At 41.1% G+C, this 18,455-nt stretch overlaps 1 protein-coding gene across 6 annotated transcripts in view; it reads right to left on the bottom strand.

Annotated features, from left to right (window-relative positions):
• LOC105494358 (protein kinase C theta) overlaps nucleotides 1–18,455 on the bottom strand; it is a 144,612-nt gene that overhangs the window by 60,810 nt on the left and 65,347 nt on the right. For 3 of the 6 annotated variants that reach the window (XM_011762706.3, XM_011762704.3, XM_011762705.3), the window contains exons 4-7: nucleotides 14,365–14,425; nucleotides 5,382–5,544; nucleotides 4,197–4,228; nucleotides 4,013–4,098 (exon numbers count right to left, since the gene is read on the bottom strand). In XM_011762706.3, coding sequence (XP_011761008.1) covers nucleotides 4,013–4,098; nucleotides 4,197–4,228; nucleotides 5,382–5,544; nucleotides 14,365–14,425 — 342 coding nt within the window. Of the gene's footprint in view, nucleotides 1–4,012; nucleotides 4,099–4,196; nucleotides 4,229–5,381; nucleotides 5,545–14,364; nucleotides 14,426–18,408; nucleotides 18,430–18,455 lie in introns of those variants that run through there. The other 3 variants (XM_071070499.1, XM_011762708.3, XM_011762707.3) reach the window with 2 other exon arrangements.

Below are 18,455 nucleotides of genomic sequence, written 5' to 3'. Positions count from 1 at the left end.
CAGGACTCACTTATATTCCACAGTTTAAATATGAACAACTAATAGGTCAAGGTCCGGGCTGGAAGGGGACCATATCGAATCCTGAACACAGGCCCAAATGGCTGCAGACCCCATGGCCGATGAAGACTCAATGCACACACTTTCCAGTATGAAAACCAATGAGCCACATGGGGCTGGCAAACAGTTGAAAGGTGGTGAGTTAGAATTGAGATGTGCTGGACATGTGAAGTAATACACCCTGGAGTTGGAAGTCTTTTGTATAAAAAAATTACTTAAGGTATCTGAATTTTCAAATGTCCATTATATGTTGAAATGATAATATCTGAACAGATTGGATGAAACAAAATATCTTATTAAAATTAATTTCACCTATTGCTTTTTCCTTTATTTAATGTGGGCTACTTGAAAATATAAAATTGCACACGTAGCCCTTATTCTATTTATTTCTATTGGACAATACTGCTCCAGGGGTAGAGGAACAAAAGAATCCCAAAGATGATGTCCCTTTGAGTGAACAAGAACTCAGAATATCCCCGGAGAAGATAATATCACAGACATTTATTTATGTAGCTGACAGTTTCTCAAGACTTTGTGCCAGGGACTTTGTTAGCCATTGAGGTTAACAGTGATTCAGACATTTGTGTTTTTTTTCTAGAAAAGCTGAAGGCATCAAGTAAAGGAAGAAGTCTGGGAGGTGAAAATGTGATTTAAACAAGCAAAAACATGGTCTGAGAGATTGTGATCTTAATTTTAGTACCAGCTCTGCCACTTACAGGTGATCAAACGTGAACGAACTACTCTAACCTCTTCGAGTCTTAGCAGAATCACCGGTTCGCACGAGTTTATCCCCTTCTGGTTCTAAATGTTAGAAGAAATTCTGCTCTGGAAAAATCCAGCCAATTCGCCTTCTCTGCACCTGCCCCTTTGTTGGAGAAAATTACACTCCTGAGAAGGCTGACTCCATCAAGTTCAAATAGACTTTCAGCTCTGCTCCACAGTCTGGCTTTTCACAAGTCACCTTGCTTTCTCTAAGATAATTATCTCACAGATCTTCCTTTTTCCTCGAAGGCACTTGTTGCTTTCTCTTTTCCTTCCTCCAGCCGGCAGACTCCACAGGGGACACAGGCAGTCTAAGGGGAGTGCCCTTGTGTGTCCACCACCAAAGCTCCACACCTATCCCCATCAGCAACTGTCTTGCCCTACTCCCCTTCCGGTTAAACCGTGGAAGCGCCAGGGACCCGTCTCCACCAGAGCTCGGGAACTCTTCGCTTCTTGCCAACAGACTTGACTGTCTTGTTTATCTGTCTCTCCAGCTTTATCCATCTCTCCCTGGCCAGGGGAGCACTTTCCATCCTTGGAGTCTCATTTCCCAGCCACTGTTCTCTGTCCATCATCTCCTTCACTGTCCACCTTCTTCATAATATTAACTCACAGGTTGTTTTCATGTCATCAAGTCACCCTTCATGCAAGCCAATCAGACTAACGCCTCCAATATGCCCCTGACATTTCTCTGATTCAAGCCTGTGAAGATCTGCATGTGGGCCTCCATTTCCTCAACACCTCAACTGCACAGTACACAACCTACCTCTTCTCCTCCTGGTTTCTGTAACTCATACACTCGAGGTGTAGGAGGAGTGCGCTCTGAGCCCAGGTTCTCAATGTCTATCTCTATCCTTTATCTTCTACCTAACATCTCATTTTAGATTCCTTTGTAGTCAGTCCTGAACCTTCTGTATTTCCTCCCTAGGCGATCTCTGCAGCAACTTTAAAATCTACCTATATGATGGTCACTGTCAGATTTATAGGGTTGGGCCCTTGTCCCAGAGGAATTCCAAGCTCATGTGAAATTGTCTATTTGATGCTTCCACTTGGATGTCCACATCTCAGACTCACCTGTCCAAAGTGGAAAAATTCATCTCTCCTTCCAATCTTCTTCAGTCCGTCGTGGCTCTCTTATCTACCACACTGCTCAGCCTCGGGCAGAAGCCAGAACCTGGGGCATCATCCTTATATCCACCTCTTTCATCTAATCTTTTGGCAAATCCAGTCATTTATAGCATCAAAATCACCAGAGAACCTGCCCCCTTTGCTCCATCTCTGCTGACATCTCACTGGTATAAACCACCAATTTCCCCGCCTGGGGGATTCCTTCTATCGTCTCTGGTTTTACTTTCATATCTCAACGCACTATTTCCACTACAGCATCCCAAAGTGGGCTTTCTACTACAAGTTGCACAAAATGCAATCACTTTTCCAGACTCCAAAGAAACCCAGCATGACCCAGGCCTTTGTACATTCCCCAGTGTGGGCTTCCAGTCTCAGCCCTTGCAGCTCTCACTACACTTCGGTTCCTGGAACACACTGGACTCTCCCTCAGCAGGGTCTTCCAGCCTGTAAGGAGCTTCCTTCCTCCTGCTCTTCACGTAACCAGCTCTGTCACTTTTCAGCTCTCAGTTTCAACGTTCCCTCCGCTGGGGAGATTCCCTGACCACGGAGTCTCAGCAGGCCACCTGCTTACTCTCCATCCTTGCACCTTGTTTACTCTCTTTGTAGCACTTCATACAAATCGAAGCCATACATAGCTGTTTGTTTATTATCTCTTTCTCCAACTTTGCAGGACCACGTCTGTTTTGTGTTATGCACAAAACAGTATCTTCCGAGAATCGGATACCCAGTGAGGATTTGTGGAATGAAGAAGGAAAGGGTGGGAGAAGGAAGTCGAAAGATTTCATCATGACTTACAGAGTGGAGTAATAGACATTGGAGACTATAGGTGGCAGGATGGGAGGGAGGGAGGGTTGAAAATTACCTATTGGGTGTAGTATTCACTCTTCGGATGGTGGGTTCGCTAGAAGCCCAGATTTCCCCACTAGGTAACATATGCATAGAAGAAATCTGCACTTGTAGGCCAGGTGTGGTGGCTCATGCCTGTAATCCCAGAACTTTTGGAGGCCGAGACAGGTGAATCACTTGAGGTCAGGAGTTCGAGACCAGCTTGGCCAACATTGTGAAACCCCATCTCTACTAAAAATACAAAAATTAGCCAGGCATGGTGGTGTATGCCTATAATCCCAGCTACTTGGGAGGCTGAGGCAGGAGAATCTCTTGATCCTGAAAGGCGGAGGTTGCAGTGAGCCAAGATCATGCCACTGCACTCCAGCCTGAGTGACAGAGTAAGATTACATCTCAAAAAAAAAAAAAAAAATTGAAAAAAAAAAAAGAAATCTGCACTTGTACCTCCTAAATACATACAAATTTAAAACAATTTAAAATTCATAATGATAGGCTGCCCACATGCTAGCCCAGTTTCCCTCCTCCATTAGGTAAAATATAATTTGTCTTCAGATTATACCTCAAAGTTTATTCTAAAAGAAATATTTGCTTCTCAACATAACATTACGCCTTTGTTATTATCTCTGACCTTGTAAATGCCATGTTGCAGTATCTTATCATCATTTGCCTTTATTTACTCTTTTACTGTCATTTCCAGCTGGGGGTGCCACAAGGATTGTTCTCATATAATTAATCTAAACTAGGCTTTCTGGCCACTTTCTGTGCCATTTTTCTGGAAAAGTAGAGCCATGAAAATTCTTCCTGTATATAATTTGTGTATATATAGGAGGTACAAGTGCAGATTTCCTTTTGTTTCTCTTTTTTTTTTTTTTTTTTTGAGATGGAGTCTCACTCTGTTGCTCAGGCTGGAGTGCAGTGGCGTGGTCTTGGTTCACTGCAACCTCCGCCTCCTGAGTTCAAGAGATTCTCCTGCCCTAGCCTTCTGAGTAGCTGGGATTACAGGCTTATGCCACCATGCCTGGCTAATTTCGAATTCACCCTCTGGTTTGGGTAACTCGATAATAATCATTATTGAAGAGGAAAGAGTTTTAGGGAGATGGATGTTCACTGATAAATGGAAGGATTCAAGTTCTGGCATTATTCAGAAGCATTCGTGGGCTGTAACATTTAACGTTTTGATAAAAATCACTGCACGTCAAAGAGGAATGTAAATGCGTACCATGGTTTCTCGGCTATTGATAGCTGATCCTGTGCACTTTGCTATAACTTTATCAATACACTTCTTGTGAATTGCTGCATTGCATTCTGAAAAGGAAAAAAAAATGCAGCTTATGATCTTCATAGCCTAAGGAATAACTAAATAAAAAGAATGATGGTACTACAACCGAAACCCTCTTACTTACGTCGGCACTGGTAGCCCTGTTTGTTCAGGCCCCTGTAATAAAGCACACACTGATTTATTTCAACGTTGGTATCAACATCAGCACCAACAGCATTTAAGAGGTGAATGAGATCTCATAACCCCCTAAGATCACAGAGCAGTTTCTGATCAGTAGCCCTCTTGTATCATTTGCCGAGAGTATTAACAGAGTGTTTTTCATTTTAAGCTGCTTTTTAAAAAGTTTGATAAATAAATAAAGGAGAAGCGGCTGATTTCTTTTTTATTGTTGTATTTTCCAAACAAACGTATAGAGATTAAAACGCATGAATGAAAACGCATGCATCACGGACTCTTGCATCACGGACTCTTTGTAGCACATTCCCCTGTGCTAGATTTAAAAATTCATGGCCTCGGTGAGCTCACTCCAGATGAACAAAGACATCTGTAACATTTTATTTCCTCTTTCTGAGCATCTGACAAAGTCTCATGCAACCAACAAAGTCTCACATGTAGGGCCGATTCCTGAGTGACATCCATGATTAGAGAGAAAGGAGGTTCCGGTGATTAGACGAAAGCAGGTTGCTGAAAACCCTCCAAGCCAATCTGGCATGTGGATACCCTGGTTACACGGGAGCTGTGCTTTAACAGTTTCTGCATAGCCTAAAGGGAAGAGTATCCCTTAATAGGCTAGGATGCTGAGAGCCAGAAACAGGAGTCATTTCAAGTCTCTACTCTGTCGTAGCCTTTGCTGTGTGGTTACTGAGGCTTAAACTGATCTGTTTGATGGCTGTTAAGATACCCAAGAGCCTCATAAACATTTAAACCGTTAGCTACAATGGCAAAGTGCTGCCTGTTGCAAAACGTAGCACCAGCACGGTTGGGCCATTAGGTGGGGGAAGTTTTGACTATAAAACTGGAAAACTGCTTGTAATAAACATACCTTTCACTTCTGTTCCTTCCCACTTACCCCCAGTAGCTCCCGATTGAGGCAGAAACTAAAATCCCATGGGCATTTTTCCTGACTAGACCTGGCTTCCTCACGCACCTCTTCTATTGGATCACACCATTTGAACCTTCTCAGTTCCGGCGAGGTCCCTGACAACGCTGAGGTAGCACTTACTCCAGTATAACCCCATGGTGGAGCATGCCAGCCTACAGGATTAAGAAGATGCAACAAAACTTGGAGGGAGATGCCAAGTGACCGTACCAGACAAACTCGTGGCAGACAGAGCAAAACGTGGGCTGTGGGAAGAAGGTGGCGGTGAACTCGTGGCACTTGACGTGGTGGACTTTTGCCTGCTTGATGGCACCCCGGCGCTGATGCAAAGCAAAGAAGCCTTCCGTCTCAAATTCACTCATGTCCTTTGTGTCTATAGGAAGAGAAAGGGGGAGAAAGTGAAGGTCTGCAACAGGAAAACTCCTATTCCATCTGGGTCAGGAGGGGAGGGAGATGGGCAAGGGCTAGAGGAGAACCAGCACTGAGAATTTGCTGAAACATTCCAGGTACTCACTATGGTGGGTACCACACTAAGCATCTTTCCTTAATTCTACAACATAGATTCATCACAGGGCATATTATTAGAGGGTGAAAACAATGTTGGATTACTGGCTCAATCCTTCGCTCCTCTTTGACTGGGCTGAGCTATCCTCTTCAAGTTTCAAAACCAGAGATTAGAACTTTGAAGGTATCTATTAACCTCTCTTTGTCACTGTCAATGATGACTCAACCAGAAAAGGCAGGAAGTGGCAAAGGCTTTCCTGTCGGTAATTCTAGAGAATCACATGGTTACTGACAGCATCTTGGGAACAGTATTTCAGAGGTGCCAGGAAGCTTTACAGTCAGTTGTTGGAGACATGCTGGAGTAGACTGGGAGGAGCTGACCAGGATGTTGTGTGAGGGGAAAGGAACTTTGGGACATTGTGTCCTGGTTCCTGATGTCCACAGTGATCAGATACACCAGCTACCAACCATATTTACCATGTGAAAAAGGCCAGAAAATTAATATCTCACAGCATTTTTTTAGTGTCTAGGTAATCCTGTGCATTACCTAGTCATCAGCATCAAGCCATCAGATTCAATCTATTCATTTCACCCTGGGCTCATGAATATTGGTGAAAGTGCTTTGGATAGTCACTGTTTACAGTGCCCTATACCTGGATGATATCTTTCCAAAGGGTTGAAAAACTAAGATAGTCAAATTATGAGAATGCTCATGATGCCCTTGCTGAAGCCCAGGTCCTCATGAAACACCAAATTGTAAGACAGTCATGGTTAAACAGCACAATGGATACTTCAGTAGGTGAGGGAGAATAACACAGGGAACAGTAAAGAAATAAAAATAACGATTGCTATAATAAAAATAATACACAAATAAATATATGAATAAATAAATAAGGATAATGAATTTAAATCCTAGAGTCATAATTTTACAATAGCTTGAAGACTCTTGGATTACTTCTTCTATTTTGTTACAAATACAAAACATTGAGGTTTCGTTTAAATAGCAGGTTCATCATATTTCACAATGAGTTAATAATATTCAAGCTAAATTTCTCTGATTCTGGCTAAGCAGTTGGCAGTAGCCTGACAATGCGTTTGAAGCAAATGATCTTCCAAGGTACCTTAATGTCCAATCCCTAACAGTGGTTAGACTAGAAACACTGTAGGTAGACGAAGGAGGAGCTGTGTGGGTAGAAACCTCCTCCAGGAATCCAGCCACATCCCAGGACATCCTTTTGGACTCACGCCTTTTCTGTAGTGCCCACAGATCTGTTTTATGGCAATCCCAACTCCCAGACAAAAAGCATTTCCAGTAACCCTCTTAACAGTTCCACAGATGGGACATAATACTTTGCCTGATACTTTAAGAGTAGGTAATTTAGGTCCTTTTACCTGGAACTAGGCTGGAAATAATAAATTCAGCTTGGTAAATGAGGGGTTAAATTAAGGGTCACTGAGTTCATGACCTTCTTCCACAAGTTCTGGTATAAATGTCCAAATCTATTTACAACTTGTGACTAGTAGAGTAGGTCATTTGTTTATAACATGTGACTTGTTTCTATTTTGGTCCAGATGCATTAAAATAAAATAAAAAGGACAAATATACTTTTAAATGCAGGGAATGAAAGTGAATTATTCTAGGGACCCTATACAGTTTTTTACTGTAAAAATCATATATATGTTTAAATGTATAGTAAATGTATTTTATACATGTCTATACATATATGTTTATATAAATACATGTCTACATGTATATAAACACGTTTTTATAACATATATGTATTTTATATGTATATTGATTACATATGTTTACATATGTCTACATGTACATAAACATATGTTTTTATAAACTATAAACATATATAGTTCATATATATAATTTGTACATTAGACTATAATTTTTTTAAATATTAGGAATTTCTAGAAATGAATTTATACTCTTATTTTCTGTGATTTCCTTTATCCTCTTTTTCAATCATTATAAAAGAGTAAATGTAAAAACAGAATTCTTTAATTCTTTTGGTATTGACTATTTCTCTATTTACTGGTTTGAATGAGCTCATTGGTTTTTGCAATTTTTTTTCTTTTATACTAATGGATTCTAATCTATTTATGTGGTCTAACCTATCATTTGTTTGTAGTCAATGAAATCACAAGTTTCCTGAGCAGCTGTGAGTAAACTGCTTTGCTGGATGTGCTGAAGAAATGTATTATTCCTCACCTTTGCATAGCTAACAGTCAAGTCAGGGAGATGTGGCACAGGCACAGAACACCCAACCTTAAGAGGCAATATATGATGGTGTGGAATAGGCTCAGGGATATGGGTACCCATATTTTTTAGGAGGTAGGAAAAGAAATGGCAAAAGAGACCAAGAAGAGGCAGCTGCAAAATTAAGAGGAAAACTTGGACAACATCGCATCAGTCAAGTTGAAAAGAAATGAAATTTTCAGCATTGTATGACAGAGAGATATCAAGGAAATTGAAGGCTAAGAAGCAGGTGAGAACTCATAATCCTGGAGAAAGCCATTTCAGCAGAGTCTTAGGGTCTAAGAATAGAAGTAGAAGGGAAGAAACAGAAACTGATAAATATAAACTACTTTTTAAAGGAGTGTGTTAGGGAAAGCAAAAAAAAAAAACAAAAAACAAAACAAAACAAAACAAAAAAAACTCATGGAGGTAAAAAGGTGAAAAAAAAAGAAGAGATGGTGTTCAAGATTGGGGAAGATGGATAATGCAGTATGTCTTGGGAATGAGGAAGAAACTGCAGAGAGAAGGCAGAGTCGAGGATGTCAGAGGTAAACTGTATTGAAAGAGCAGGACTGCTGGGATGAGAGGTGTGCAACCAAGAAAGGGAGCAGCTGTCTCTGAGGCAGAGGAGCAGGAGGAGAAGGTGGAAGGAAGTAGCTGCATCTTAAAGTGCAGAGACAGACAGAAGACAGGGTGTCTGCCGGGCATGGTGGCTCACACCTCTAATCCCAGCACTTTGGGAGGCCGAGGCAGGCAGATCACCTGAGGTTGGGAGTTCGAGACCAGCCTGACCAACATGGTGAAACCGCGTCTCTACTAAAAAATACAAAATTAGCTGGGCATGGTGGCACATCCTTGTAGTCCCAGATACTCAGGAGGCTGAGGCAGGAGAATCACTTGAACTCGGGAGGCGGAGGTTGCGGTGAGCCAACGTAGTGCCATTGCACTCCAGCCTGGGTGACAAGAATAAAACTCCGTCTTAAGGAAAAAAAAAGTATATAAAATAAATTTTAAAATATAAAAAAAAAGATAGGGTCTCTACCAATCATGTTGGAGGCAAGGTCAACCTCCCAGAATCAGAGGAGACTGAGGCACCCCCAGAAACCAAGGAGGATGGGAATGGTAGGAAGAGCCATTGTGTGGGAATCAAAAGGAAATGAAGGAGATTTCTAAGTGCCAAGGTAAGTCTAGCTGAACAGTTCAACATGCATTCATTGTGTGTTTCCTGCATGCCTCACCTGAAACCTGGCGCCAAAGTTAAAGGAATTAATGAGATGTGTTTTGACGGTCCTGCAAGGAGTTAAGAGTCCAAAAGGAAAGACAATCAATATGTCAGTACAGAGGTATTCACAGGATGCTATGGGACCATGAAAATGAGGAAACTATACCAGCTTAGGCAGGTGGAGGTAGGTGAAGGAGAGAAAGAGAGAAGTTGGACAAGAAAGGTCCTGGCAGAGATGCTTCTGTGCTGAATTCTGAAGGACAGATAACTCCTACTAATGTGTGGGAGAAGGTATGGTGGGGAAAAGCCAAAGTTGCTCTCTCTGGGTGGAAGGGAATGAGCAAAACTACAGAGCTAAGGTTCCTCAGGGTGCGGGTGGGGGTCCAGAACTAGCTGGGCATTGCCAGAGTGCAGAGGGTGAAGCAGAAATGATCAGCAGTCACTTCCAGAAGATGTGTACGTGTTAGATCAGTTTGGACACTTTCCTGCAGACAATTTGCAGATGCTGGAACGCTGCAGCAGGGGCAGAGGCATTATGTGGTCAGATTGGAGCTTGGCATTGTTACTTCTAGGACCACCATAGGAGAATGGATGGGATATGGCAGGAGGTAGTCAGGAAGTAATTAGATAATGAAATGGACAAAATATTGACTAGACAACATGAACATAAATGATTGACTGATGCACTCATATGGAAGTTGGAGGAAAAGGAGGCTATAAAAATTATGTCCAGGTTTTGTAGAATGAGTTATTATATAATTAAGTACGATAGTAAGTTATAAAAGAAATAGGTTGCTCGTGAATGTGGTAAGTGTAATTTTGGATACTTAGTTTAATTTGGCCCCTTAAAATGTGTAAGTACAGGAAATTTAGTTGGAGAGGTCTGCTAAGAAGCCAAACATAGAGTCTGAACCATAGGGACGTCATCTAATACCATCTGTTTGTAACACACTTAGCTGTACGACTTTTTCTAGCAAAGCCGGGGAGAATGAGAGGGGAGAATGCAAGGTTTGGAGATCAGAATATCCATGGCAAAGAGGGAACTAACGAGAGCAGAGTGCTGACAAAGGCTTATCATGGGAGCCAGGCTAGGTAGCGAGTTAATGCCAGAAGTGGGCTAATAAATGGGGTAAAAGGGAAACTGAACTAAAGGCTAGTACTTATTGGCTGAGAAGAAGGGCAGAATTGACAGGGGAGGAGGATGAGCTCTGGAAAAACAAGTTCTGAGTGTGAGTCCCTGGAGGTGGAGAATTCTGAGTGATGATATATGGGTTGAAGGTTGGTTACTGAATGAATAGAGAAACATAGGAAGGTGTGAAATAGAAGGGCGGGGGGCATGAGACGACCATGGGGAATTCTGAAGTTACAAGAAAGTAATAACAGGAGAACAGAGGAAGCAGAGAAAAAATGATTCCTGCTCAAAAACTCAACATGAGGGGATTTCAAAGAGAAAGAACAAAGTAGTCTGCTATGGAGAGCGGAGCCATTTACTTCCTGGTGAGTTAGAGGACTTGAGGCTTCCATGGAAGAGGAACACTAGAGACATGGTATTATCTCAAGTGTTATTCAAATTTGAATTCCTTATCCCCCACTCATTTTCCTCTTCTTTCCATATCTCCCACTTCTGCCACTCCTACCATTTTCCCAGTCTAGCTATTTTAAGAGATATTCTCAACACTTTTCCCCTTCATTCAACTTACATTTTTAAGGAGTAATTATTATTATTATTATTATTTGGAGACAGGGTCTTGTTCTGTTGCCCAGGCTGGAGAGCAGTGGCACTATCTTGGCTCACTGTATCTTTGATGTCATGGGCTCAAGCGATCCTCCTGCCTCAGCCTCCCAAGTAGGTGAGACTACAGGCATGTGCCACCATACCCAGGTAATTTTTAAATTTTCTTGTAAAGATGGGGTCACTCTACACTGCCCAGGCTGGTCTCAAACTCCTGGGCGCAAGTGATCCTCCCACCTTGGCCTCCTAAAGTGCTGGAATTATAGGCATTAGCCATTGCTCCCAGCCTAATTTTTAAAGAATTATAAAGCATCTCAACTATGTACCCTTAACAGGCATTCTGTAGATATTTCATCTACTCTACAATGAAATCTTTCTGCAACAGTATTGTCTTTTAGACTATTCCTTTTATTTTATTCCTGTAGCCACACTCCTAGAACAGATTTTTATCACTTCTCCATAACATAAGTGAAATTTTGTAGACCAATACTGTGTAATTCCTTAAGTAAAAGAAAGTATATTCTTCCCATTAGTTCAAAGCACAACCCAAGACTATGCACTCCTCTTGCCCTCCAATATCTGTCTCTGACTCTTCATTCTGGTTTCAGCAGGAGCCTGAGAGTCTACCTAGGCTGTTCTCCCCGCAGCCCTCACCCATGGCATATTCCTGCTCAAGCCTTTACTTTTTCCTCCTTGTAAGGCCATCCCTCTTCTTCAGAAAACTCAACTCTTCCTACCCTTTAATGCCCACACTGTGGAACTTACTGAAATGAAGGCAACATACACTGATCTCTTGGTTAATCAGTATTTGTGTGGTTTAGGTTATAATTTTATCTAATTGTCTGATCTGTACCACCTCTTCAATCTGAGTTCATGTTCCCTGAGTAGAAGAACACGTTTTGCTTTCCTGAATCCTTCAGAAGATGATTTATTATACTAACAATAAGCATTCTTAAAAGAAAGTGGCATCCTCTACTCTCTTCCTTGTCATTAACCAGGAATTTTCTAGTTAGGTTATTCCATAACTTTGGTTTTTAAAATTAGATTTTTTTGACATATAAAAATTTAGAGACCGAGTGTCAATTTGGATCTAGATATAAAAAGTTTTAAATATTACAAAGCTTTATTCTTAAAACATTTCCTAGGCTTTTGTCATTATTGTTTGTGGAATATCATTGTTTTTGCCCAACTGAATTTGCTCTCTCATTCTAATAAAGTATTTAAGTTCCACAGGAATAGGAGGACTGTCCATGGAATTGTTTTTCAAAGCAGGGATCTTAAAATCAATTACCAAAAATACTTGCATTCTGATGAAGGGCCCTTTTTCCCTTCCCTTCCCTTCCCTTCCCTTCCCTTCCCTTCCCTTCCCTTCCCTTCCCTTCCCTCCCCTCCCCTCCCCTCCCCTCCCCTCCCCTCCCCTCCCCTCCCCTCCCCTCCCCTCCCCTCCCTTCTTTCTTTCAAAGGACACTTTTTCTCCTTTCTTCCCTCCCTCCCCCTTGTCTCCCTCTCTTTCTTTCTTTCTTTCTCTTTCTTTCTTTCTTTCTTTCTCTTTCTTTCTTTTTCTTTCTTTCTTTTTCTTTCTTTCTTTCCCTCCCTCCCTCCCTCCCTCCCTCCCTCCCTCCCTCCCTCCCTCCCTCCCTCCCTCCCTCCCTCCCTCCCTCCCTTCCTTCCTTCCTTCCTTCCTTCCTTCCTTCCTTCCTTCCTTCCTTCCTTCCTTCCTTCCTTCCTTCCTTCCTTCCTTCCTTCCTCTCTCTCCCTTTCTCTTTCTTTCTCTCTCTCTCTCTCTCTCTCATCCAGGCTGCAGTGCAGTAGCAAAATCACTGCTCGCTGCAACTTCGACAACATGGGCTCAGACCATCCTCCCACCTCAGCCTCACAAGTAGCTGGGACTACAGGCATGCACCACCAGCTCTGGCTAATTTGTGTATTTTGGGTAGAGAATGGGTTTTGCCATGTTGCCCAGGCTAGTCTGGAACTCCTGAGCTCAGGTGATCTGCCTGCCTCATCCTCCCAAAGTACTGGGATTACAGGTATGAGCCACCATGCCCAGACAGGACCCTTTTTCAATTTACATTGGGTCATGCTTTAAACTAATGGGAGGAATGTATTTCTCTTATTCAAGGAATTAAACATCATTGATACTATTATTTAGGTCAGCACTTTCACCTTTTACGCAAATCTGGTTATTCAGATGTCCTGCAATCACTCTACCTCAGCCAATTCAAAAGTTGTACTATGTGTACTATATATCTACACCTTCCAAGAGGAAAAAGAAATAAAATTTCCGGTACATTTTTCCCTTCTCAGTAATGCTTTCTTTCTCTTAAAAAATTTTTATTCTGGAAAATTTCAAATATACATAAAAGTTGAGCAAATACTATAATCAATTTCCATGTATCAGTCATTCAGTTTCAGCAATTATTAATTAATGGCCACTGTCTTTCAGTATACCCTGTCCATCCTACACCCCATGCCCCTGGATTATTTTGAAGCAAAGCCATGGTATCATTTTTTTTAATCTAAAATATTTCAGCATATATCTGTAAAAGGTTAGCATGCCTTTTAAAAAACATAACCACAATATTATTATCACACCTAAAAGATGAATCACCCAGGCCTCAATATCATCGAATATCTGGTGAGTTTTCTATGATTATTTCATAATAATGTTTTCTGTGATTATTTCATAATATTGTATTTCTCTGATGTATTTGTTTGAATTTAGACCCGGAGGAATTATATATGGTAAGCCAAAACTCAGAAAGCACCATAAATGCATGAGGTCAAACTCACTTCTTCTTGGTAGTAAAACTAATTTAGGAAAAAATGAAGTGAGTTTACCATCAGTAAATTTACATGTCCATGCTGTGGCTTAGGATTTTATAAATAGGGGGATTTGATTCACATACTCAGCCCTGACAGCCTGTCTCAGCACATTGTACCGGGAAATTTAACTTCTGTGGCCAAAGTCCACATGTAACGTGGAACCAAAACCCTTTAGCTATATGTTTTCTCACCTTTTCTTGTTCCTAAAAGGACTTGAGGTGACTTACTTCAAGTATTAGCATTTTGTTACTAATTTTATGGAACATATTTATCTACTTCTTAATTTGTATTCTACTGATAATATGGCAGGTTGTTAGAACACATCATTTAAACATAGACAGTGTGTACACACATAACCACACATCAACAGTCTTTTGTACTTAGACTGAATTCCTAAACTAAAATAAAGACAGAGTCTAAGAGCATTGGGCATATGGATTCACATCACTTAAAAACAAGGGCTGTAAATGTTTTATATTTCTACATTTTTCTGGCCCAGATAGTGTCTTTTAAAGTCATGCCTGAGTGTCTCTGAGAATTTTAAAACAATTTTGTGCCTCTTTATTCTTTTCTACAATAATTGCAAAGGTAAAATAAGCTGCATTTGAGGAGAAGGCCATGCCCTCCTCACCCCCAAACAGGAAGAAGAAATGTCACTTGCCACTCATTTCCAGAAAGTATCTTGCATTCATTAGCATTCGGCCTTGAGGTTTCAGCTCTAACTGGTTGGGAGAAGGAGAGAAACATCAGTCAGAATGCGAAACAAGCCCTGAGCTCAATGACATCACTGGCTACTGACGATGGCAAGAGATTTCCAACACAGAATACAATCATTGTTACTCTCCACTGTACGCACACTCATTGTCATCAGACGACTGTAGCAACTGTGACAGTCGCCTTTCTTTTCTTAAAACATCCCAGCAATTCATTAATTTTATTTGGATCTAAAAACTTACATGAGGAAGAAATAAAATCCTAAAACAGATTCTATTCGGTTTTCTGGTGTGGTGATGCTGCTTATCTGAAGAACTGTCACAGGGAAGACCCAGATCTTCATCATTACAAAAGAATCGCAGGCACTGGGACTGGCTTCCTTGGGGAAAAAGCTCTTCTTTTGAAGGGAAAGATAAATCCTGCCTCTTTGAGGCTGCTCCCAGGCCCCTGTCTTCCTTTCTATCTGGGATGCATGCCTAAGTTAATCAGGGCATTCAGTGGGGGTGGTTTTTCTCTTTCACAAAGAGAGATTGTATTTTTAGGTAAGTCTTGGATCCTCCACTAAAGAAAATTCTAATTACACTGGTCTGGGAAGGAATTTATAAGTGTATATAAATATATACTTCAGTACTCTATTATTATGTATAAGAGGGCAGAACAAAGTGTCATTTTAAGGGATGATGTAGGATCTCCCATGAAGTGACATAAGCAGAAGAAAGGACAAATCCAAGTCCAAGACAACCTGAGCACTGATGTTAATCTATTAAACCATCCCATTATGCCATCAACAGACCAAAAAGAATAAGAAAGAACATGACTTGAAGGTCATTATTGGTCATTATGTCCGTGGGTTAGCCAGGTGAGCCAGAGTAACTAAGAAATAGCAAGTAATGTCCTGTGGAACTCAGGATTGAATTTGAATCATGGCTAAATAATTTTCTGGTTATGCGACCTTGTGCCAGTCACCGTCTTGGGAAATTGCTGAAAAACGGACATAATAGCAATGCCTATGTCACAGCATTACTGCTGTGAGAATTTTGTGATAAAATAAGCTTGCATTGCTGCGACAACTATACATTTTCATATGAGTTTCAATAGATTCATAGAAAAAAAGTACTTTTGACATGGCAGGTATGCACCATTGTTCTCTGGCTTGTGGAATAAGGAGTAAAGATGGAGGCAAAAATGGAGATGGAAGAGCTATGGCAAGGGGCCCGTTTCCAAATGGAATAGTGAAAATTGGCACCAGGTGACCACAAAGTTGGCAATATTCCGTACTTAGTAGTGATGGAGAAATTAAAGCAATTAGCTCCTGGAAAAACAGCACCCATAGAAAGCCATATTCCAGTACACTTTGGGGAGCAAATAGGAGATAGCCATGAAAACAGTCACAACCTTGGGGAAACAAAAAGTGTCTCTCAATATGGCATTGAGAGACATGAAAGGCAAATGTGAGAATATCATTTTCTTTAGAGAAATGAGTGTTAGAAATGTAGATTCCAAAAGAAGCAAGGGAAAATGTTAAGTCCCAAACAACCTGTTGGCCCTTAAAATAAAAGTAAATTAAGAAATAACCTTGTCAAAAAAATAAAAAAAAAAAACAAAACAAAAAGTCCACCAAAGCTTAAAAGTGCAAAAAGTGTGCTAGTTGGTGAAATGAGCATCTGAATGCCACCATGTGCTTATGTCTAAATAATCCTAGAATGCAAGGAAAAGTCTGTTAAGGATGAAATAAGCAAAATCCTAGGCAAGAAATCATATGCAACTTGAAGAGATATAAACAGAACGGCAACCTGCATATCAGTGAAGACTACTTAACAAAAAGATCCCGCCCCCCGACTTACCCTTTCATTAATTGAGAAGGAAACATGAATAGAACTGTATTTTTAAAATCGGGGAATTGACGATTCTTTTAAAAAAAAGTTAGGTAGACCCAATAAACTGGTCTTCCTCAGTTTCCTCCATTCCTGCTTCTACCTAATAAAACAATTAGGTTCACTGCAACTTCCGCCTCCTGGGTTCCAGTGATTCTCCTGCCTCAGCCTCCCAAGTAGCTGGGATTACAGGCACCTACCACCATGCCCGGCTAATTTTTGTATTTTTAGTAGAGACAAGGTATCGCCATGTTGGCCAGGCTAGTCTTGAACTCCTGACTTCAGGTGAACTGCCCACCTTGGCCTCCCAAAGTGCTGGGATTACAGGCATGAGCCACCGCGCCCAGCCCCAGGAACCCTTTTCCCAAGCCAACACACAAGTGCTGAGTAGATACTGCCCAGCTGAATTACCTGGACATAGCTAAGCATGGGCATGAGCACCTTTTTAAAAATCTTGGCATATATTTGTCTCTAAAGATTACTTTAGCGATGCAAGCAAAGATTTTTATACTTTCTTAAAAAGCATTAATTTTTTTTAGGTCAAAAATACAAAACTGACACAAAACCCTAGTTTTTAGGTTTATGTCATTCCCATTTGAAACCTGTGACTTGAAAATCTTTTGAGTGGATTTCTTAAAATCAGTTATAGAAAGTAAGAAGCGGCTGGGCGCGGTGGCTCAAGCCTGTAATCCCAGCACTTTGGGAGGCCGAGACGGGCGGATCACGAGGTCAGGAGATCGAGAGACGATCCCGGCTAACACGGTGAAACCCCGTCTCTACTAAAAAATACAAAAAAAATAGCCGGGCGAGGTGGCGGGCGCCTGTAGTCCCAGCTACTCGGGAGGCTGAGGCAGGAGAATGGCGTAAACCCGGGAGGCGGAGCTTGCAGTGAGCTGAGATCCGGCCACTGCACTCCAGCCTGGGTGACAGAGCAAGACTCCGTCTCAAAAAAAAAAAAAAAAAGAAAGTAAGAAGCAGAAAGTCAGGATTCCCTCCTTTGGCACAGATGATATAAACATTTGAAAATATTTTCTGGATTTCAGATCAGGTAAAAGCAGTTTCTTACTGATATATTTTCTTTTCTTTGGTGCCTCAGAAATTTTCATTAGAATTTTTTTTAACGCTTTCATTATTTTACCCTTCCTTTTAACATTTCTAAATATTTACTACCATAATCCAGGTTTTTAACAACTTGGTGTGCTAAGATGAATTGTGTATGATGCACTTCTTAGTCAAAGTAAGCTAAGTGAATTCATTACAGCTGAAAAAAAATTGTAGGAACTGTCGAAATATGGAGAGAAAAGACCAAACATTAAATGGATCTTTGTTCTATCCTCTCACATTCTGATAGCTTTTTACTTACTTTAAAAATGTACTGATGGGCCGGGCGCGGTGGCTCACGCCTGTAATCCCAGCACTTTGGGAGGCCGAGGCAGGTGGATCACAAGATCAGGAGATCGAGACCATTCTGGCTAACACAGTGAAACCCCGTCTCTACTAAAATACGAAAAATTAGCGGGGCATGGCGGCGTGCACCTGTAGTCCCAGCTACTTGGGAGGCTGAGGCAGGAGGATGGTGTAAACCTGGGAGGCTGAGTTTGCAGTGAGCCGAGATCGTGCCACTGCACACCAGCCTGGGTGACAGAGCAAGACTCTGTTTAAAAAAAAAAAAGAGAAGAAAAAAAAGAAAAAGAAAAAGAAATGTATTGATGAAGTTTAATAAAATTAAGATTTTGATATCTCAATGTGTTCTGAGTCTATTGGATTAAACAAGTAATTTCTAAGTTAAAAAGCATTAGTTGTTGTTTGATAAATCTTAAGTTTTATATACAAATATTATTCCCAAAACTGAAAAAGTGAATGAAACTGACAACTGGATTGATAGACAAAAATTCATCCCCCACTTAAGGGGAATTTAAGATGTTCCAAGCCTGCTTTAACAGTTTTAAATAAATAACACTTTATCATAGTCTAAGAGACTTTCTACATCTCTTTGATGTGGGCATCTGAAGATGTCAATGTGTTCTACAGCCCATCAAGAATAACCATTGCCATTGTCAAATCACCAATAAGGAAGTGGTAGGGAGCCTGGTGACCCGAGGCCAGTGTAATCACACCTTCAGATTGACATGGAGTTCTGAGCCAGTCGTCTGTTACCATCATG

The sequence above is a fragment of the Macaca nemestrina genome, chromosome 9, assembly GCF_043159975.1.
Source record: "Macaca nemestrina isolate mMacNem1 chromosome 9, mMacNem.hap1, whole genome shotgun sequence".
NCBI classification, from domain to species: Eukaryota; Metazoa; Chordata; class Mammalia; order Primates; family Cercopithecidae; genus Macaca; species Macaca nemestrina.
Note: the sequence above shows the minus strand (reverse complement) of the source record. Positions and strands in the feature narration are given on the sequence as shown.